Source organism: Mugil cephalus, chromosome 13 (genome assembly GCF_022458985.1).
Source record: "Mugil cephalus isolate CIBA_MC_2020 chromosome 13, CIBA_Mcephalus_1.1, whole genome shotgun sequence".
NCBI lineage: Eukaryota > Metazoa > Chordata > Actinopteri > Mugiliformes > Mugilidae > Mugil > Mugil cephalus.
The window spans coordinates 24,655,775-24,674,630 of NC_061782.1; the positions used below are offsets into that span (position 1 = coordinate 24,655,775).

At 39.9% G+C, this 18,856-nt stretch overlaps 2 protein-coding genes across 3 annotated transcripts in view; both read left to right on the forward strand.

Moving 5' to 3' along the window:
• LOC125018826 (protein kinase C epsilon type-like) overlaps positions 1 to 8,105 on the forward strand; it is a 71,481-nt gene extending 63,376 nt beyond the window's left edge. For both annotated transcript variants that reach the window (XM_047603207.1, XM_047603206.1), the window contains exons 12-15: positions 575 to 713; positions 1,378 to 1,566; positions 3,995 to 4,141; positions 4,373 to 8,105. In XM_047603207.1, coding sequence (XP_047459163.1) covers positions 575 to 713; positions 1,378 to 1,566; positions 3,995 to 4,141; positions 4,373 to 4,519 — 622 coding nt within the window. In that variant the 3' untranslated portion in view covers positions 4,520 to 8,105. The remainder of the gene's footprint in view (positions 1 to 574; positions 714 to 1,377; positions 1,567 to 3,994; positions 4,142 to 4,372) is intronic.
• A 1,562-nt stretch (positions 8,106 to 9,667) lies between these two features.
• Positions 9,668 to 18,856, forward strand: part of epas1b (endothelial PAS domain protein 1b) — a 50,553-nt gene continuing 41,364 nt past the window's right edge. The window contains exon 1 of the mRNA XM_047603117.1: positions 9,668 to 10,112. Within this exon, the coding sequence (XP_047459073.1) occupies positions 10,087 to 10,112 (26 nt within the window). The 5' untranslated portion in view covers positions 9,668 to 10,086. The remainder of the gene's footprint in view (positions 10,113 to 18,856) is intronic.

Sequence of the window (18,856 nt, forward strand, 5' to 3'; positions counted from 1 at the left end):
CAGAACACTTGCATAAGCTCTTGACTTCGAACACGCACGCTTCATCTCTTTTCTGGCTTGTCAGTGCGGCTCTGGTTTTTGAAAACACCTCGGGCTGAATGGCTGCAGTGGTTGCATGCAGGAGATGTTGACATTTTTGTAGCGATCAACCATCAAGCGCCGAGCGGCTGCATTCAAGACCAGCCCTGTCGTCTTTCAACACCGCTGCTCTTATCTTGCTGACTACTCTCTCCCTCTTTCTCTTTCTCCCCTCCGTGTTTTTCTCCTCTTTGACACTCAACTTTCTCTCTTTCTCCAGGTCTTTTCTTCTTCCCGTCCTCCTCTTGTATGTTTCTTTTTGCTTTCTGCAACTAAAAACCTTGCAGTCATTTGTAAACCTCATGGATAGGTTTTTTTCTAATAGGTGGTCTTTCATGAGAAGCATCCGTCACACCAGAGCACATGAGACAATTTTAGGTTAAACTAAACATTCAATGTGAATGAATGGCCCCCCAAAACATATTTGCTTTCAAAGTTAATGTAAGAAAATATACTGTATGTGTTAAACACCCCCATTATTTATTCTGCTCTCCAGAGACTTGAAGCTGGACAACATCCTGTTAGATGCAGAGGGTCACTGTAAGCTGGCAGACTTTGGCATGTGCAAGGAGGGAATCCTCAACGGAGTCACCACCACCACCTTCTGTGGGACGCCAGATTACATAGCACCTGAGGTAAGAGCAAAAACAGAGCAGGCTTAAAATAGGCTCCTTCCTGCATGAAACCACTGACTGTCTGATCAACCTTTCACACACTTTTTTTTTTTCACACTTCAGCATTTTATAGCATCAAAACCATCCCCCCACCTCATATGCCACATGCATATACATGTTCAGTTCTTTGCAGATGATGTTTTAGTTAAATGCTGTTTGAGTTGAGAGTTGAGTGTGATTCTTGTGAACCGATTAAAATGGTGTGTATAATGATTTATTTTGAAGACACAAATCATGCATTTAATTACCCACTATTAGAGGATGCTGTCATTTTCTGCCTCTTGCTTGTGTAACCTGCTGCTTATCAAATTTAAATGTGCAGATCAGGCACTTGTGTTTTTTGTGAGACTTCTGTGACATTTTGAAGCTGCACTTTTTTAATGGACTGGTTGTTGCAATATTGCTGCTTATTGATTATTGACTTATTTGATGTTTTATGGGTTTACATCATTTAATTCATTTATTTTACTGTATCAATATTCTATCTATCTATCTATCTATCTATCTATCTATCTATCTATCTATCTATCTATCTATCTATCTATCTATCTATCTATCTATCTATCTATCTATCTATCTATCTCTCTGCCTGTCTGTCTTCTAAAAGCTCTCTGTGTGTGCTCAGATCCTTCAGGAGCTGGATTACGGTCCATCTGTGGACTGGTGGGCGCTGGGGGTGCTGATGTACGAGATGATGGCGGGACAGCCGCCATTCGAGGCTGACAATGAAGACGACCTGTTTGAGTCAATCCTCCATGACGACGTCCTCTATCCGGTCTGGCTGAGCAAGGAGGCTGTGTCCATCCTGAGAGCGGTGAGTTGAGTTTTTTCTCAGAAACTCTTTGAAAACATCAGTGTAGAAAAGCTACTTTTACTTCCATACTGTCTTAGTTGAGGAAGTGTTTCTTGATAATATGACAGTATATATGTATATGACAGTGGAATATGTTGCACTTCAAATGGCATTTTTGGGCAGTCAACCAAATGCATTTCCACAAAGACAAAAACACTGTGATAATTTAATCAGACTTTTTAGGAGTGTTTGTAACAAAAAAAGACATGAAAAAAAGTCTATCACACCTTGCGAACCTATGGCCAGATTTCTGGATGCATTGCCATCATTTGAACTCAAGCTTTTTATCATGATTTGGATCTGTGGTTATGAAACTTTATGAAGAATTCAGATAACATCCAGCCCCAATGGAAAATGAGTCAGATTTAAGGTAAGACGGAGGACCTCGTGATGTCTTTCTATCTGTTCCTGTGCTTCTGTCTCTTGTCACATGTAAGTGAGGATGTAGGCTTTTTTTCTTTGTGTCACTTGTTGATCCTTGTTTCCTGTTTGCTCCAGTGGAAGAACATTGGATAATTTCCTCTATTACTTTTGTCTCAGCGTGTTATTGGTTGTGTGTTTCATTGTGCATACATGTATGCGCGTGAGGATCGTTTGTGTATTTGTCCATCCAGTTTTTCCATCACAAGCCTTTGCGTTTGCCTTGGCTGTTGGTGCAGTTTAACTGCAAAGCCTTGTGGGAAAGCCTGCGTGTTTATGTTGGACAATGTCTTGGACTCTGACCAGTCACTTGACCGGCAGTCTTGACTATGATTGGACGCGCCATCCAGCTGAAGGACTTCGAGTTACGTGATAAACCGTCTCGACACAGGCGTCTGAGCAGCTTGTCTGCAGCCCCACTGGTGCTCAAGAACATCTGAAGAACAATGACGCCATTGCTTTTTAAAAGGCTGGGGAGTTTTGCAACTCGTTTTTTATTGTGCTATTGAGCATTTCTTTTTTACATTATCTCAGGTTTAAACAACATTATAACAAAAAAGATGAACTTTCGTGTTTGTTCTGTACTTAATAAATAAATAAAATAAATACGAAATAATAATGGTACACACACACACACACACACACATAAAAAGAAAACTGCCCCACTCAATAGTTTCAAAGACAAAGATAACCTATTGTTGCTTGAGAAAGTCCATTGACGGTGCCCACACCTCTTCAAATTCTTGTGCTTTACCTCTAATTACATAGGTTAGCTTTTCTAATGAAATACACATTGACATCTCTCTAGTCCAGGACTGTATGGAGGATACTTCAGTCTCTCTCCAAGATAGAGCAACCATCCTCCTGGCCTGCAGGAGGCCAAAGCTGATCAGAGTCTTATACTTCGAGTTAACAGACAAATTGTCTGGATATATCCCTAGAATACAAAATTCTGCTAAGTAGGGTACCTGGACACTTGAAATTTTTCTTTGCAGAGACAACTATTTTCCAAGAGGCTACAAACTTGGGACATTTCCATACACAATGAATTAAAGTGGCTTTCTCAGTCAAACACGTCACGCATCTGGAATGGCAGGGGACCATTTATTCAGTTTCTCAGGAGTTATTTATCTCCTCATTAGCCACTTATGTTGCATTCAAGTATTAATGGTTTGTGATTGAGCCATTAAGCAAGCTGTTGCCCACTCAGCTTATTTAATGTCTTCCCCAATATCTAAACTCCATACCTGCCTTCTATCATGACGACATTCATTATTGTGTGAGACAAGTTTTCCATGAATATGTCTTAGCACAATACCCTCAAGGCAGGACAATGGCGGTTCCTCAAAGCCTGGAGGTGCTTGATGAGATGAAGTGTTCTGTACTAGCTTAAGTGAAAAAAAGCAATGGAGTAGAAACCTTTGGATCTTAAATAATCGTGAGCCTAAAAGTTGTATTCCTGCCTTAATGACCATTAGGTTGCAGTTAATAACTGAAAAATATAAGTCAGAAAGATTTTTTTCAAGGCACTCTGACAAACTTGACTTCAGCATGAAGCTTTGCCAAGGCTTGTGGAATTTCAATATGGCAAGGAAAATATAGGGGGTCATTAGTTCGCTGAAGATTATTGGTAAAGAAAGAAGGGTCCAGTGGAACTGGAAAGTTGATGGGTCTTTTTTGCAACAAATGTTCTAATATTCTGCGCCTTTGTATGAGCTGTTGAAGTCCGACAGAAAAGCTTAATGTCCTTTGCACTGGTTAAAAATGACATTATATATACATGAAACAAACAAAACAAAATGATAATTATTAAGGTCTTGGTAGTTTGAACAAAGGTGTCATTGCTAACTTGTTTCCCCCATGAAGATTTTTGTGTAAACATCCTGATCTCTTTCACACAAGATAAAAAAATCTGTTCTTCTTTCTCCCCTTTTCTTATGACATCTTTCTTTATTTTTTCACTTCTCAGTTCATGACTAAGAGTCCTAACAAGCGTCTGGGCTGTGTGGTGGCTCAGGGTCTGGAGGAGGCCATTAAACTTCATCCATTCTTCAGAGAGATCGACTGGACGCTGCTGGAGCAGAGGAAGATCAGGCCACCATTCAAACCTCGCATCGTGAGTGGGAAAAATAACTAATTTATTTTGCACGAGGATGTAGCTATGCTCAAGAGTGAAGCGTTTAAAGTCGTTGTATTGATTTTACTTAAGAAAGTCTCTGAATCTTTAGAATGACCCAACATTGATCTGAGTACAGACAGCTGACTGTGCTGCACAACCTATCACCACGGTTCCAAAGGTTGAAAATCTACAGAAAGATATCTCACATTTGATTTCTTTTTCTTCCAGAAAACCAAAAGGGACGTCAATAACTTCGACCAGGACTTCACACGTGAAGAACCCGTCCTGACGCCCGTGGAAGACAGCATTGTCAAGCAGATCAACCAGGATGAATTCAAAGGATTCTCCTACTTCGGGGATGAGACTGCAGCATGAACGCACACATTGAAACACACACACAAAAAGTGAAACACAACACAGTATTTAAAGAACCACGCCCTCTTGAACGGTTCCTGTTTCTAACCACTCCAGGAGTTATTAGACCATTCGTGTTTCTCATTATGGTTTCTGTGGTCTTGTTGTTTGTCCATTTGTGCATATCCCATCAAAATATGCGCTCAAGCAGCATGTCAGCCCTGGCCGGTTACTGACAGGAATGACCCGATGCTCCTTCAGTTGGTCTGGATGGGTTCCTGATGCAGGCAAAAGTCAAACTCTTGGGTTTTATTGGATTGGAGTTTTGAACTAGATACACAGGCAAGATCATGGGCTGCTAGCGTGCTTAAGTGTGGGAGAGAGTGGCAAATATAATGTTTGTACAAGTATGCATGCATGTGTAGTTGCATACCTCTAGAAAGAGACTGTCATTTCTTTACACAGTGTGCTGTATCCCGTGTCTATCTCTGTGTAAAGATGTTTTATCTTCCCTAAACATGTATGTGAGTGGAAAAAAACAACTGAACCAATGATTGTATTTAAAGGTAAAAAACTGTCCTGAACAATAGTTTATTGATTATGATTAGGTTGGGTTTAAAAAGTGATCCAATATTGATACGAAGATGGATTTTTTATTTCAAATATATGCTATTTCCTGCATCTTCTAATTTAAAATCTCACTGCCATCTCACGAGGCAGCGCAACGACATTAGTCCACCTGTCAGGGAGATCTTGAACGTAACCGAAGCGCCAACTGTGAATGAACTGCCAAGCCTGAAAACTGATCAGTCCTAGATTATGAAAAAGTGATGCAAGAAATCTAAGATTTTTTTGATGAAATCATTATAAAATAGTCAAACTAAAAATTAAATGCCACTTTGAATTTAACTTTTAACTTTACTTCCGCAGTTCTTTTTGGAGAGAGGGAGAGGGAGCTATGCTCCATGTCTCTTTTTATTTTTTGCCCATTCAGATGTTCCAGTTTGCCATTAAAACCTAAATGGTACCATCAACCGCCAGCTAACAGACATACAGTAGCAACCAGTGGGAGTGTCCGTTCTTTCAATGAGGTATGCTGTTTCCATTCATCTTGACACAGAGACAGTTCAGTGAAGCCAAATAATGAGCTGAAGTCAAAAAATGTATGAAGGTTTCTTTAAAATGGATTTATCTTAGTTGAAGTGCGTGTTACTGAAACCCTCAATGCACCTTGTGGAGCAAAATCTTTCCAGGTCAACTCCTTAAATACCTTCATGACCGCTTAATCCTTGAAAAGGCCTTGTGTGTGTACAGTAACTGAGTGATCGGTTAATGTACTGGACCTACAGAATCCCATGATTCCACAGGAAAGTGGTGGAGAATGTGTCAGCAGATATGAATGAATGTGTGAAACTGAATGTATTTGCTCTGCAGCGTGTGTTTGTCTACGTACTGTCCAAGGCGAGATCATTTTATGTTGTCTTCATGTTGTATTTTTATTTAAAATCTTTATTTTGGATGTCATTTACTTGTTTCTATTAGATTTAAGCAAGACTCACCTGGTCAGATATACTGACCTTTGTACTTCAGACCCTACTTCAGATCCTGCTCCTCCCCCTGCTCCTCCTCTTTGTGCAGCCTAAACATGGAGGCAAAATAAGCTTTAAATAAGCAAACAGGCCTCCAGAGAGATTTCAGAGATGTCTCTCTGTGTTGCAGGTCAAATTAGTGACTTAAAAGTCAACATTGCTTCAAGAAAACTCAATGTGCAATATTGTGGGTTTTCTTACTTATTATTTCTTTTTTCTTCCCTTCTTTCTTCTCACTAGTCTATAACCCCTTACGTAGACACACATTCACAGACAACTACAGTTTAGTTTTAGGACAGAGAGACGAATTATGGAATTATTTTACACATTCAGATAAGTCAGTGTAGTCAACATTTCAGTCTCTCAGCTCCAGCTTGAATTACATTCATATGCAACTGTCAGGTATTAGTGAACACACACAGGAAAATATGGTGCTGACTAAAATGTTTGCATATTGAGAATTGTCTATGTTGAATTTAGCAGAAAAAAGGCTATCCGGTTGGTTTAAACCGAAACAAACAAACAAACAAAAAAAACAACAACATAATGTTCAGAATTTTTTATTCAGAAGAGAATTTTGTCATATGAGTAATCAGAGTTGGTTTTAATGAAGCAAATTGGAACTCACCTCTAGCCTTTAAAGGACCTGAGTGTAAAATTTAGTGGCATCTAGTGGTGAGATTGCAAATTGCAATGTAGCAGCAGCAACATAGCGCTGAAGGGTTAGGTTAACATTGAATCCCCATAGATCACTGTTAGAGTATCCATTTTTTCCAATTTTCCAAGTAGCCCTCACCTTCACTGATCACCGTTTAACTGTCCAACCCAGAAAGCTTTTTTGTAGAGCCAGTGTACAACACAATAATATACAGAACTGTAGAGCAGCAATATATGCCAGTGCCCACGCTTGCTGCTGATGCTTTTTTTAAATTTTATTTCATTTCCTAATGTCCTCATATCCAAATTTTTCTTAGAAAAATGACAAATCACAAAACTGTTTGCAAATATGTAATGTGTTGAAGGCGTATCAGAACTTGCCCGGTGAACACAAACTGAATCTAAAGGTTAAATGTAACATGATAATAATGTATGAATTGCTCAATGAATCAGAATGAAATGTAGGTGGATGTGTTAAAACATCCACAGATTAACATGATACAACTTTTACAGTAAGATGTACTAGTGCTAAATAGTTACATATGAATATACAGTAATTCATGAGAGCTGTGGTCGATTTTTATTCTTGAGCCTCAATCATACAAAAGATTTTTATAATGAGTTGCCTGATCACCAGTCAGTTGCGAGCCTCATGGGTCACTGTTTAACCTGGTAAAATAGTACTACAGCAAAACAGGAAGCATTGTACGTAGCAGTAAACACCTGTTGTAGCAGCAGATGTTTTACACACACAGTAGCTCAGTCACTAAACACAAATACAAATGGTAGGTTTAAGACTCAGCATCACATTAATGCTCTCCATCATTTCAGTCTTCTCTGTTGCTTCTTCTCATGTCTCCTGACATGTCTTTGGTTAATCTTTATTTTAAAAATATCAAGCTGTTCGTCCCACTATGACTCAAACGGGATGTGCTGTCCCAGAAGTCCTCGGCGCTAAATGCCAAACGCTATTTCCAACAAAAACATCCTTCATGTTAGAAGGTTTTCACTGGTGTTCACACTAGTGTTCACACTGGTGTTCACATAAGTGATGCAGATTTATTGAGCATGACATCAATTTCAAACAGTATTATGAAGACCATCTTCCTCTTGTTCTATGGAGAATGTTACTGCGTGTATATACATGTTTGTGTTTTCGCTGCGGCCCTTGTATTTGTGAAGCGTTGTGCATTTTGTCACCTGACCTGTGGTTTTGTTCTCTTTTGAAATACTCTCATGCCCTTCATGTGTGTCTATGTTCTTTATTTTGCGCTCCGTGCCAAATGTACTGTATTTTAAAAGGATGTGAAGGTGTATTTGAATTTTTGAAATTAATTAAATATCATGATGTCAGAGAGAAATTTCTGTTGGCTTCGTGTACTTCTTCTGTGTTTTTTTAATTCCCATCCTGTAAATAACTTTAAAGAATCCAGCCATTATGTGTAGATTATGTGTCCACAGCAGTAATCTCTTCTATCTGAAACATTTGAGATGCTGGACAACAAATTCCAGAAGCAGTTATCTGTTTCTCAGTTGGAAAAAAAAATGTGGTGAAACCTGCTCTTAAGATGGTGGCTAGTGAGAAACCAAGTCACTTCTTGGTCTCTCTGAAAAGGTCAGCAATAGCTACACTCAGCTGTGTCTCACTTTGTCTACTTTGATTTTTTGTTTGTATGCTGTATACAGTATATCCTGTTCCACTTAACCACCAAACATTTTCTGTAAACATATTTCCCTTGTTTTAATGCTAAATTCATGAGTTCGAAGTATCTGAAGTAAGGATTATTTTCATGTGCTATGAGTCTATCCTCTTTAAACTACAAAAGCAACGTGACCAAATTGCACTTATTTTTCTTAAATGATGAACGTTCGTGGGGGGGGGGGGGGGGGGGGGCGGGTTCTGGAGTTACTTATAGTTTATTGTGTTGTTATCTTACTGGTCTTGCCCCCTTCAGATTAAATTGGAACTACAATGAGTTTGACACCCCTGTGATTTGCCCATATATTTGTTATATATGCTTATATATTTATATACTGTGCTAGCTAATTCTCATGTAAATATTATCTATTTATTTTTACTGGAACTTTACAAGTACACTGTATATAGATTTCTCCGTTGAGCTGCTTATCCATTAGCTCTATCCACTATACTCCATGCAATAGGTACTTTTGTTGTGTAATAATATGCTACATATACAGTATGGTTTCCCTAGATTTGAGGGCATATAAATAAGATTGAATTAAAAAAAAGAAAAAGAAACATGATATATTTATTAAATTATTCATTTAATGAGAAAGAAGTTAATTCAACTATTTTTTTTTGCATGATGTTAGCATATTAATCCATAAATATCGACAGCTCCAAAAGTTTCTTTGTTTTATTATGAAAATGTAAACATTTCTTAATAAAAAGAAGTGCAATTTAGTTATAGTTTCAGGTTATGTTAGCCTATATCTGCAACCCTTAATAAAGCTGTGTGAAACCCAGGTATAGCAGTTACTTGCTGTTAATGTCCTCGATGTAAATTTCGCAAATTGCAAATTCGTCTCGCGGACCAGATTAGACCCTCTGGCAGGCCGTTTGTTGGCCCGCAAGCCGTATGTTTGACTGCGATGTTTTACGGTGTGAAATTCTAATCCAGGGGAATAAAACGTAACCGGAGGCCTCTTATAATATGTATATATATTTAAAAAAAAAAAAAAAAAAAAAAAAACATGGCTCCTTATTAGGGTGACATATTTAATCATTAGTGGCGAGAGGGCCTCCGCACCTGTCGTCGACCAGGAGACAAACGGGTAGGTAGGAGGCCGGGAACACGCGGGGGCTGGCCGGACTGAGGAGGAGGAGGAGGAGGAGGAGGGGGACGGGAGGCGGCTCTCGGTGGCGGATTCAACCAATCAGCTCTCTCGGTTGTCACGGTGCCAGCTGACTGAGCTGCAGGTCAGAGACCGAGCAGCTTTGTGAGTTTTCATATCAGCAAGCGAGGAAAAGTTTTGACAAGCGGACCTGCGGGCGGCTTGTCGGTAGCAGCAGAAGCAGAAGCAGAAGAAGCAGATCAGGGTTCAGCCTGAGTGGAGTTTCTGTCTGCGGGTGAGAGGCTGTACGATCCTCGGCAGTGTTCTGAGACTGTACGGCCCCGATACCCCCCTCGCCTCCTCCTCCTCCTCCTCCTCCTCCAGCCCGGACTAAACAGTGAAGGTCCCCAGCTTTGATGAGCTCTCGGTGGCTCCGCTTCTAACCTGCGCACATCTGCGTAAAACCTGCGCTTTCTGTTTTTCCACTCTAAAGTTGGACTTAACTTAGTCTGCCGGGGGAGTTTACAGCATTACATAAGTGAAAACATGACGGCCGATAAGGAGAAGAAGAGGTAAGGCTTTAGATTTTCTCCTCTTTTAATTTCCCACGGGTTTGGTGGGCTCGTTGATCCGCGGGCTTGTGATGACAGAGCCCGTGTTTATTCAGAGGGAAAGTGGCTGACAGTTGGCTGCTGAGGGGCAGACCTGTTGCTGCAGCTCTTGCATGTAACAGACTGGCTGGTCTTTCTTTGCTGGCTGCTATAAAATCCCTAACAGTCAATGGAAGCCATGACATTATGAACGCATCTTTAACGCAATCACGGCACCGTGGGCCCGGTTGGACCCACGGGGGGTAAGTGGGGCTGATTTGATTTGGCCTGTGGCGCTGAGGAGTATTTATTTTATTCTTCTTGTTGTTGTTATAAAACTGATTTCTTGGGTTCATTCCAAAACTGTACAATTTTGGAATCGTTTGCAAGCCCCCAAAGTCCTTGAACCCAATTTCTTGCTCTTTATATTAAAACCCAGGTGCTAACCCTAACCCCTGCTGAATGGTTTATTTAAATACTAAAAAGTCATGTAAACTAATCACATCGGCTGAAGTTCTGTGTTTAAATACCTGGACTTGAAAAAAAAAACATAACTTTGTGGAAACTGCTGATTAGTCAACAAAAAACTTGGTCAGTTTGCACACAAAGTGGCCATTTAATTACTACTAATTAAATATCAAGATATGATATGAAAAATTGATGATTGATGAAAAAATAAACACACAGGGAAATGTATGCGTGTCTCTCTTGTAAGCCGTCGACCTCTCACCTCCTTTTCGTTGAAACCATGAGTCTGTAGGTTAGTCACTAATCGGTCATTACAGCAGATATCAGACCACATGGCTCAGGAATCCTCTAGAAGTGGAGGTATCCATGAGTGCCTTCCTTCAGGAAGATTACAGCTGATTAATCACTACTTGGACTTTTGCCAGATCCCAAACTACATATTTGGCATTGTCAATTTCGCTATGTTTTTTTTTCCCTTTTCTTTTTTTTGTTTCTCTGCTGAGGCAGCTGACACAGCAGACAATGTTGTTGAACTTAAGAGCATTCATGTGGGGACATGGATATATGAAACCACCCATCTCATGCCCAAGTGTTGCACAATGACTCTCACCTGATTTACACTTGATGTAAAATGATGATGTGATGTTCCCCCTTTTAAACTTTTCTGTGCTTTCACCACGTTTGTGTCTTCCCCTTTGTTATTTTAGTTGATGATTGTTCTCCAGCGCTGGTGAGGCCTACTCTTGTGTAGTAATGCTGCGGTGGTTTCAGCTTGTCCCAGTTTGTGTCCCAGTTTGTGTCTCCATAACAGCTCCTTAATCAGACCCGTCAAAGAGATGCGAAAACACCCTGCATTTAGTTAATGGGCTCGTTCCAGTGAGGTCACGGGACGATGTTTTCGCTTGAGATGCTGCAAACACATGTCAGTGAATGCTGTATGAAGAGACTCGGAGACATGTTCTGCTAAAGGAGAGAGCTGAGAGCTGCTCTCGGCGGCTTTGTCCTGACGCCCTTCTGCCTGTCCATCTACCTCTGTGACTCTCTGCCGCTCTCGTCTTTCGGATCAGGCCTGAGTGTGAACAGAGCAGGTATTAAGACGGAGAGACGCTGGAGACACTGGAGAGTCTGTTGGGGCTGAAAGCAAGTCTATACGGCTGGGAAAGGGAGAGAAAATGACCTTAGGAGACAGAAAGCGAGATGAGTCCAGGGGCATTTCCTGCGGAGACCTGTCGGCCATTTTATGGAAGGGAGACCTCTGTGAGACTTTTCTGTCGGGACGTGCATGGGAAGTGTCTGAGTGCAAGTGTGTGAGAGTGCACTAGTTTTCCTCGTCGACTGGTTGTGCATTTTCCTCCTCCAGTGCATGTTTGCCTTTGTGTCACACAGTAGCACATTGTCGCTACCGCGGCCTGGAAGTCATAATTGCTCTGATAAGTTGTATGATTCATGACAGCTGCCTGGCAAGCACACATTGGGTTCATTTGAGATTCAGACTGGTTGTGCTAATATAAGTCATGTTTATATGAGAGGGTGAGATCCCTGGAATGTTTTTTATACTTAATGTTGTGATGTTAAAAAAAACACCTTTGGTTTTATTTTGATATAGACAGAATGTAAAGTCAGATATGTCAATGGTAATACACAATGACAGTAATGATATACACAGCAGCGGAAGTCCACAGAGCACACACGCAAATTGAAAGAAATCATTGTTTATAGATTTGTACTAAAAATATGCTCTGACATGCAAAAACCGGACGAGTTATTTCCACCGCTGAGTTTCTTTTTCGTTAATTTAAGGACACCTTTACTTCATTATAACCTTTATACTCTATACCCCAAATGGAAAAAGGCTGCAACTAAATACAGTTTAAGTACTGCCTTTTTTTACTGAATGTTCATTTGAACAGATACAGATTTTTTTCCAAGTAAATACAAAAAGTTCAGTTTACACAAGTTACAAGGAAATTTAGTTTGGAAGCGATCTGTAGTAACAGCTTGAGGTCAGGTGTTTAAAGGTAATAACACATTAAAAATATTCATCCGCAACAAATACATTTAATGATGATGAGCTAACTATTAATCACGTCAGCTCTTTTTTGAAGTTAAGTTGGTAGTTATTTGCCAGGGCTGGGTATGGCTACTGAGTTCCTGATCATTTTCAGTTCATTAAGAAAGTTTTCAGTTTTTGGTTTGTAATTTCCCCAGTATTTTACCTCTGGTTTCACAAATAGCATATGATCTTGTGAGACTGGTCTTACAACACTTAATGCGTGAAACCAGTTGCTGCTTATATTTTATAAAGCGTGAACGTGCTGTTTTAAGCACCTTATGAACAAAAGTGTGTATTTGTATTGTCTCATTATCCCAAGAAGCTAAAGCCACAGATGACGTCTTCAAGTTATTGGTGTTATCGCAAAAAAAATATTATTATTATTATTGAAGTTAAAGGAAATGCTGAAATATGTTTTTTTTTTTTTTAGATTTTTGTTTCAGCATCGTCACAGAAATATTTTTAATTAGTTAATTAGTTAATCCGTGTATTATAGAATGTGTGATATATGTATATTTTTGAATGCCCATATTTCAAACATATTTTAAAATGTGTAGTAAATGTATATATAAAATAGTAAAATTGCCTTAAGAATTAAAAATGTAGGTAAGTAAATAATAGACTTTCTGATATTACGCAATATGGGCCTTAAAAAAAGACGAAACAAACCCTGAGAGTTGAGACTGGACGTGTTCAAGGTGATTAAAGACAAAAAAAGTCAACCTTAAATTTTTTAATCTTTTTAACAGTAACTGGGATCTTTGCTGAACTACGACCAGTTGACTTTAGTTTTCGGTCCAAAAACCACTCCCCCTCAGATGCAGACTAGTGTCTGCTAAGCTCAGAATGTCCTCCCCAGCTTTCTGCTGACGTTTTGAAACTTTGTTTCTCAACTGAGAACGCCCAAACGGGTTTGTTGTGTTTCAACATTTTCTGTCTATTCAAATAATTAGATAGAGATAATATTTTTGCTGGACTCTTATTTGCTGAGATGAGAGCAGCATTCAGAAAAAGTGATCGGACAGGTTTCTTTTGCTGGAGGCTGACTGCAGTGACAGATTTCAGCAGACATTTTGTCACCTGGAGTCACCTAGGATCTCAGGTTTTGCTTGGCTACAGACATTAAAACTAATCTGACTGTTAATCTGTTTGCATCCATGACTGCTGGCTGACTTTTGGATCGGTCTAACTCTATTAAACAAACCATAGTTTGTGTTGTTGTCACAGCTTTATGACTTGCTAACCAATTACTTCCCCCTCCCCTGCATTAAATAGCTTTATTTTTACATGCAGCTCGACTGACACCACAAATAAGTTGCAGGCTTGCGAGAAACCCCTCTCACGCCTGTCACCATGTGAGTCCACTGGAAACAATGTTCAAAGGTCAGAGTCCAGTGCAGCTGCCAGGCAGATATACATTTCATGAGTGTGGAGGAGGAAGTGGGGCCTGTACAATATAAAAAGTCAAATATCTGATAGTTTGGCGTTTGACTGTTTCATTCGAATGGCCGAGCCTCTGTGTTTATTCCTCAGGTTGTTTCGGTTCCGTGCATATAGAGTAGATTTGGGTTAGTTTGGGTCAAGATATGATCATTTTAAAGCGATCTCGCTCACTTGTGAGCTGATCTTGTGAGATGTTGAGCATGAAAGCAGCCTCAGCGAGATTTCTAATGAAACGATGCAGGAAATGGCGTGTATTTAAAAAATGAAAAATTAAAATGAAACCTTGATTATTTATTTAGGTATTTATTTATGAATTTCTATATTTTTAACCCAGGCTTAAGAGCTTTGGACTGCTCCTCAGAAGAATTTTAACTCAAGGTTCAGGCGCCGATATGTTTCTAGCTACAATCTTATCATCTGGGGTCCTAAACAGCACTTCTTGCATCTCTTTTGATCCAAAAACTGAAACTTGTGTTAAAACTATGTGAGACACTCTTGTCAACAGTTGTTGTACATGTTCTAATTGAGTTGTAGTGTTCGTTTTGTTTGTTTGTTTGTTTTTTTTGTGGTGGGTTGTGGCTCCTGTTACATCTTTGTGTCCCGCTCTGTTGTGCTAACTCATGGGAGGTGAGGGGAGGGAAAGTGAGAGGAGCCCAAGTTGCCAAAAACAAGACAGAGAGCCCTGAAGGGGAGGACAGAAAGTAGTTAAACAAGAGCAAAGATACTGTAGGCTGTGCAGATGCACATAAAGCATTTCAGATTTGAAATACTGATGAGCCAAGTGCAGAAGGAGCAGCTCGGTCCCTGCGTCAGGCTGCTGTGGAGCGGTTCCCATCCTCGCACTGATCCGAGGCCTGGTTGGCACATTGCCGTCATGCCTCTTTTGTGAGCTAACCTCAGCCAACCCGGCCCCCGAGCACTACCCAAACATCACACCACTTCCAGCAGCCGATCAACCTGCCCTCTGCAACACAGAGGAATGCACGGAGAGAGGCTGAAGTAGAACCCCTGCTGTACCCCGAATATACAAGTTACTTATTGTTTTCAGAGAGGAGAAGAGATTGAGTGCATCATATTCAGTACGTGTGAAGTTCTACTTCTCAGTTTTGTTCATTGCAAATATACTGATGTATCAGCTGTACTGTACGTGGTCACAAAGCATTTCTAGTATCTTTATTTTTAGTTTACAGTTCCTTAAATACGTTTTTGGCATACTTTATTCAAGTTTTTCTGTGCCAGTCCAAATCAAATCAAAGTTGGCAAATGGTTTTTAATGATAAATCCGTGTCATTTTCCCACTGATTTTGTTATTGATTATTTAGGATTATCAGGAAATTTTCTTTCATTGTCTCAGATCATGCAGTGACATATTCAGGTGCCCTCACATCACTTTCTAATGCCATTATACAAAGACAAGTGGAAAAAATGTTTGCAACTATTTAAATTACAGAAATGTGTGTTAAATGTCAAATACACAGTAAAAAAATAAAAAAGTTTAGACCATACGATGAAGTTCTTGCTTTGCAACTTTATTGAAACAATATATACACACTAAACTCATCTACTGTTGTTGTGAGGCACTACTGCAATGGTGAAATTTGCGAGGAATCAGGAGGAATTGTTGGAATTGAAGTCACTTTGGTCTGTGGTGAGGAGATTTCTGCATTTCAACACCTTGATGTTAGGTCAGCTGCTGCGCACTCAAAACTGAAAACAAAGTGTTGGTGGTGGAGTTGCGTTGTTGTTAATGTAGGCAAGACAAACACATCCAGCAATACAAAATGAGTGCAACACAGTATAAAGACTTGAAGAAAGTAGATGAACCGTTGAGTTAGGTCTCATCTCTTCTTTGATTGTAATCTTAACTGAGAAGATGGCATGAATTTACAAATTTCCAAAAATGGCAGGATTATGACAAAGAATGAAACTGGACACTGAACAACACTAACATTGTTCTTTCGGTTTGATAAGTGAACTGAACTTTGCCATAGTACAACCTCAAGAACATTAACTCCTCTTACATAAATGTATTGGGCTCATTTTTGCCCTTTTATTTATTTATTTATTTATTGCTTCAATCTGATAACGAATGTCCGCTTTATATCAGCAGCTAAAGTCACTTCACTGTGATTGGCAGTTTAGAGTCTCTGTGGTTTAGAATCTGTATTTTGAGACTCTGTTGTTTGTGTTTTGAGGTTTAAGTCTCTTGTTCTGGGTTTTTGCTCTGTGTAAACACGTGAAGGCAGAAAAGCCCGGAAACAATAGACAGAGCAAAAGAGTTTAAAGGGCAGAGAAATAAAAGCTTTCAGTTATTATGTAAGGATGTGATACAGAAAGTGTCCCGGCTGTGTCACTCTTGTAGTTGGCTGGTTGTGACAGTGAATGAACGCCCGTGGCTGTTAGGAGGCCATGAGAGCAACTTTAACCGGGCCAGAGCTGCTGCTTGTAAACAGTTCTGGACTTTACACTTTTAGAGGCCGACAGATACATCAGAGCTCAAAGGCCTATTAAAGTCAACTTTTTTGTCAACTCTGACAAAAACTATTGGTAAAACAAATAAAAGTACTGGAAGACTACATGTATGTACAAGTAATTCACATAGGGTATGGCTTATATAAGACCTGTGCTTAAATTAAAAAAGAAGTTCCGTTCTGTGGTCTGTTTTAGTGCCAATGTCTGCTCAGTGATTACGCAAATACTACACTACAAATCAGTTATGTAAAGCCTTCACAATATATCACACCTGCTCTCATAATGGTGACGTAGAGGGCTGTGTTTACAGGCCTCCAGGTAAAACTAGCCCTCACACGGGCTAGTTTTACCTGGAGACCCACTGTAATTTGTAATAGTAGCGGAGGTTGTCTGTGATCTCAATCCTGTACGAATCGTCTGTGTCCGTAATTTGTAAAGTAAAAATTACGCGCCACATTACCTACCCTGTTTCTCCTAACACACAAATCTCTCTGTGATTTAGGAGTGAGTTTTTAGGTTTTTGAGACTTTTGTTTGAGTTGTGTCTTTTTTTTGTCTCTTGTCACTTGTTAAGAAGAATGTGCCGTAAAATCAAAGTCTACAAGACGTTAGGATGCAAACCGAGATGTCGCTAACCCATTCACCAATTTGATGGATGAAATCATTAAATCAAGCATTAACATGTTCTTCTGTAAAGGTGGGTCTGATTTAAATACTGACAGGTCGTTCATTATTTCTTCCCAGGATCAATAGTCTCATCACATCATTTTTCATTTTTTTTTTTTTTGTCAGCTTCAGTTTTTCTCTTTTATGTTATTATTAATTACAATTTGCAAAGTAACTAAAGCTTTTTTTAAACCTGTGAAATGTCCCCAGGTAAAACTTATCCGTTGCAAATAGGGCTTCAGACATGAAAGAGAACAAAAAAAAACACTTGAGTGTGAGAGTCAAATCACTGTTAAACAAACGGGTGTCAAACATGAGGGCCCTTCTCCTTTGTACGTAAGGGCCAGCATCCTACTGGGCCCTGAGGCCTCCGCGCTGTGAGGGGAAACAGCAGGGGTGGAGATGAGGTGGTCTGGGAAACCTCTCTGCATCTTTCCATTGTTATTTTTGTCTCATTCATTCTCACCCGCCCACACCGCCCTCCGCTCTTCAGCCTCATGCTTTCCATCTTTGTTTTATTTATTTATTTATTTTTAAATGATTTACATATTAGTTTTTTACCTTATTTTTTTCATGTATCTCTAATATTTATTGCGGATGCCTAGCTGTGCGGTTTGCCCCGCTCGCTTTGTTGTTGACTCCCCTGCCCTCCAGACATGAGATTGTTTGACGAGACCTATACGTTCTCCTCCTCCTCTAGAACTCTGTCTCCATGCCATTTCCTTTTCCCATCCGTCAGCTCCCCGTCTTCCTCTTCCTCCGCTACCAAATTGGCTAGCCTCCATGAACCTCTGTGTGTCACCTGGCTGAGCTCCATCTCCCTTCAGACTTCCCCTCTTTTCCATGTCAGGGTGACTATAGAAGGTTATCTCTATGGAGTTTAGTCTAGTCATTTGTGTACAACAACTTCTTCCTAACCATAAATGTTCCCTCTGAGGTTTTCTGGTAGATACTGGTATAGTGAGGTTCTTGGGGTGGATAGATGGGTCTTGAAAACATCAGTTTACAAAATAACACCGCTGTCTGCAAACTAGAAGTTTGTTTTGTTTGGCTTTTGGTCTTTGCGTGGACCTGTGGTTATTTACCAATCAACACTGTCTGGTATTATAACTATTAAGTGGTCATTTCAGCTCAAACCGACATATTTCCCTGTAGCCAAAAGAGCAGTTATTGTGCCATGAGCTAACTTAACCTTAATCACAGCAGAATACATTTACAGATTTTTATTTACGTACATAAATGATGTGTGAGTTAAGGAGAATAAATCCACCAGCAGTCTCCAGGAATACTTGAGTGTCTCATTAGTATGGCCGTTCTTGCCATTTTCATTCTAGGTCATCTAAGGTCTGTTTGTGTTGAAAGGAAGTCTAAAGAGATTACAGTTTCCCTTTCTGTTTGTCCTGTGTGTGTGTGTGTGTGAGTGTGTGTGTGTGTGTGTGTGTGTGTGTGTGTTTTAAGAGCTTTTTTCCTCCATTTTAGACAATTTCACTCCTCAAAGTGAATTTGTTGCCTTTAACAGCAAGTGAAATCAGAGCAGAGCAGAGAGGAGCTGAAAGCCAGACCCTGTGACCAGAACAGAAGATAGTATCAGGCCTCGGTCTCTGCATTTTGCTTCCAGAGAAACA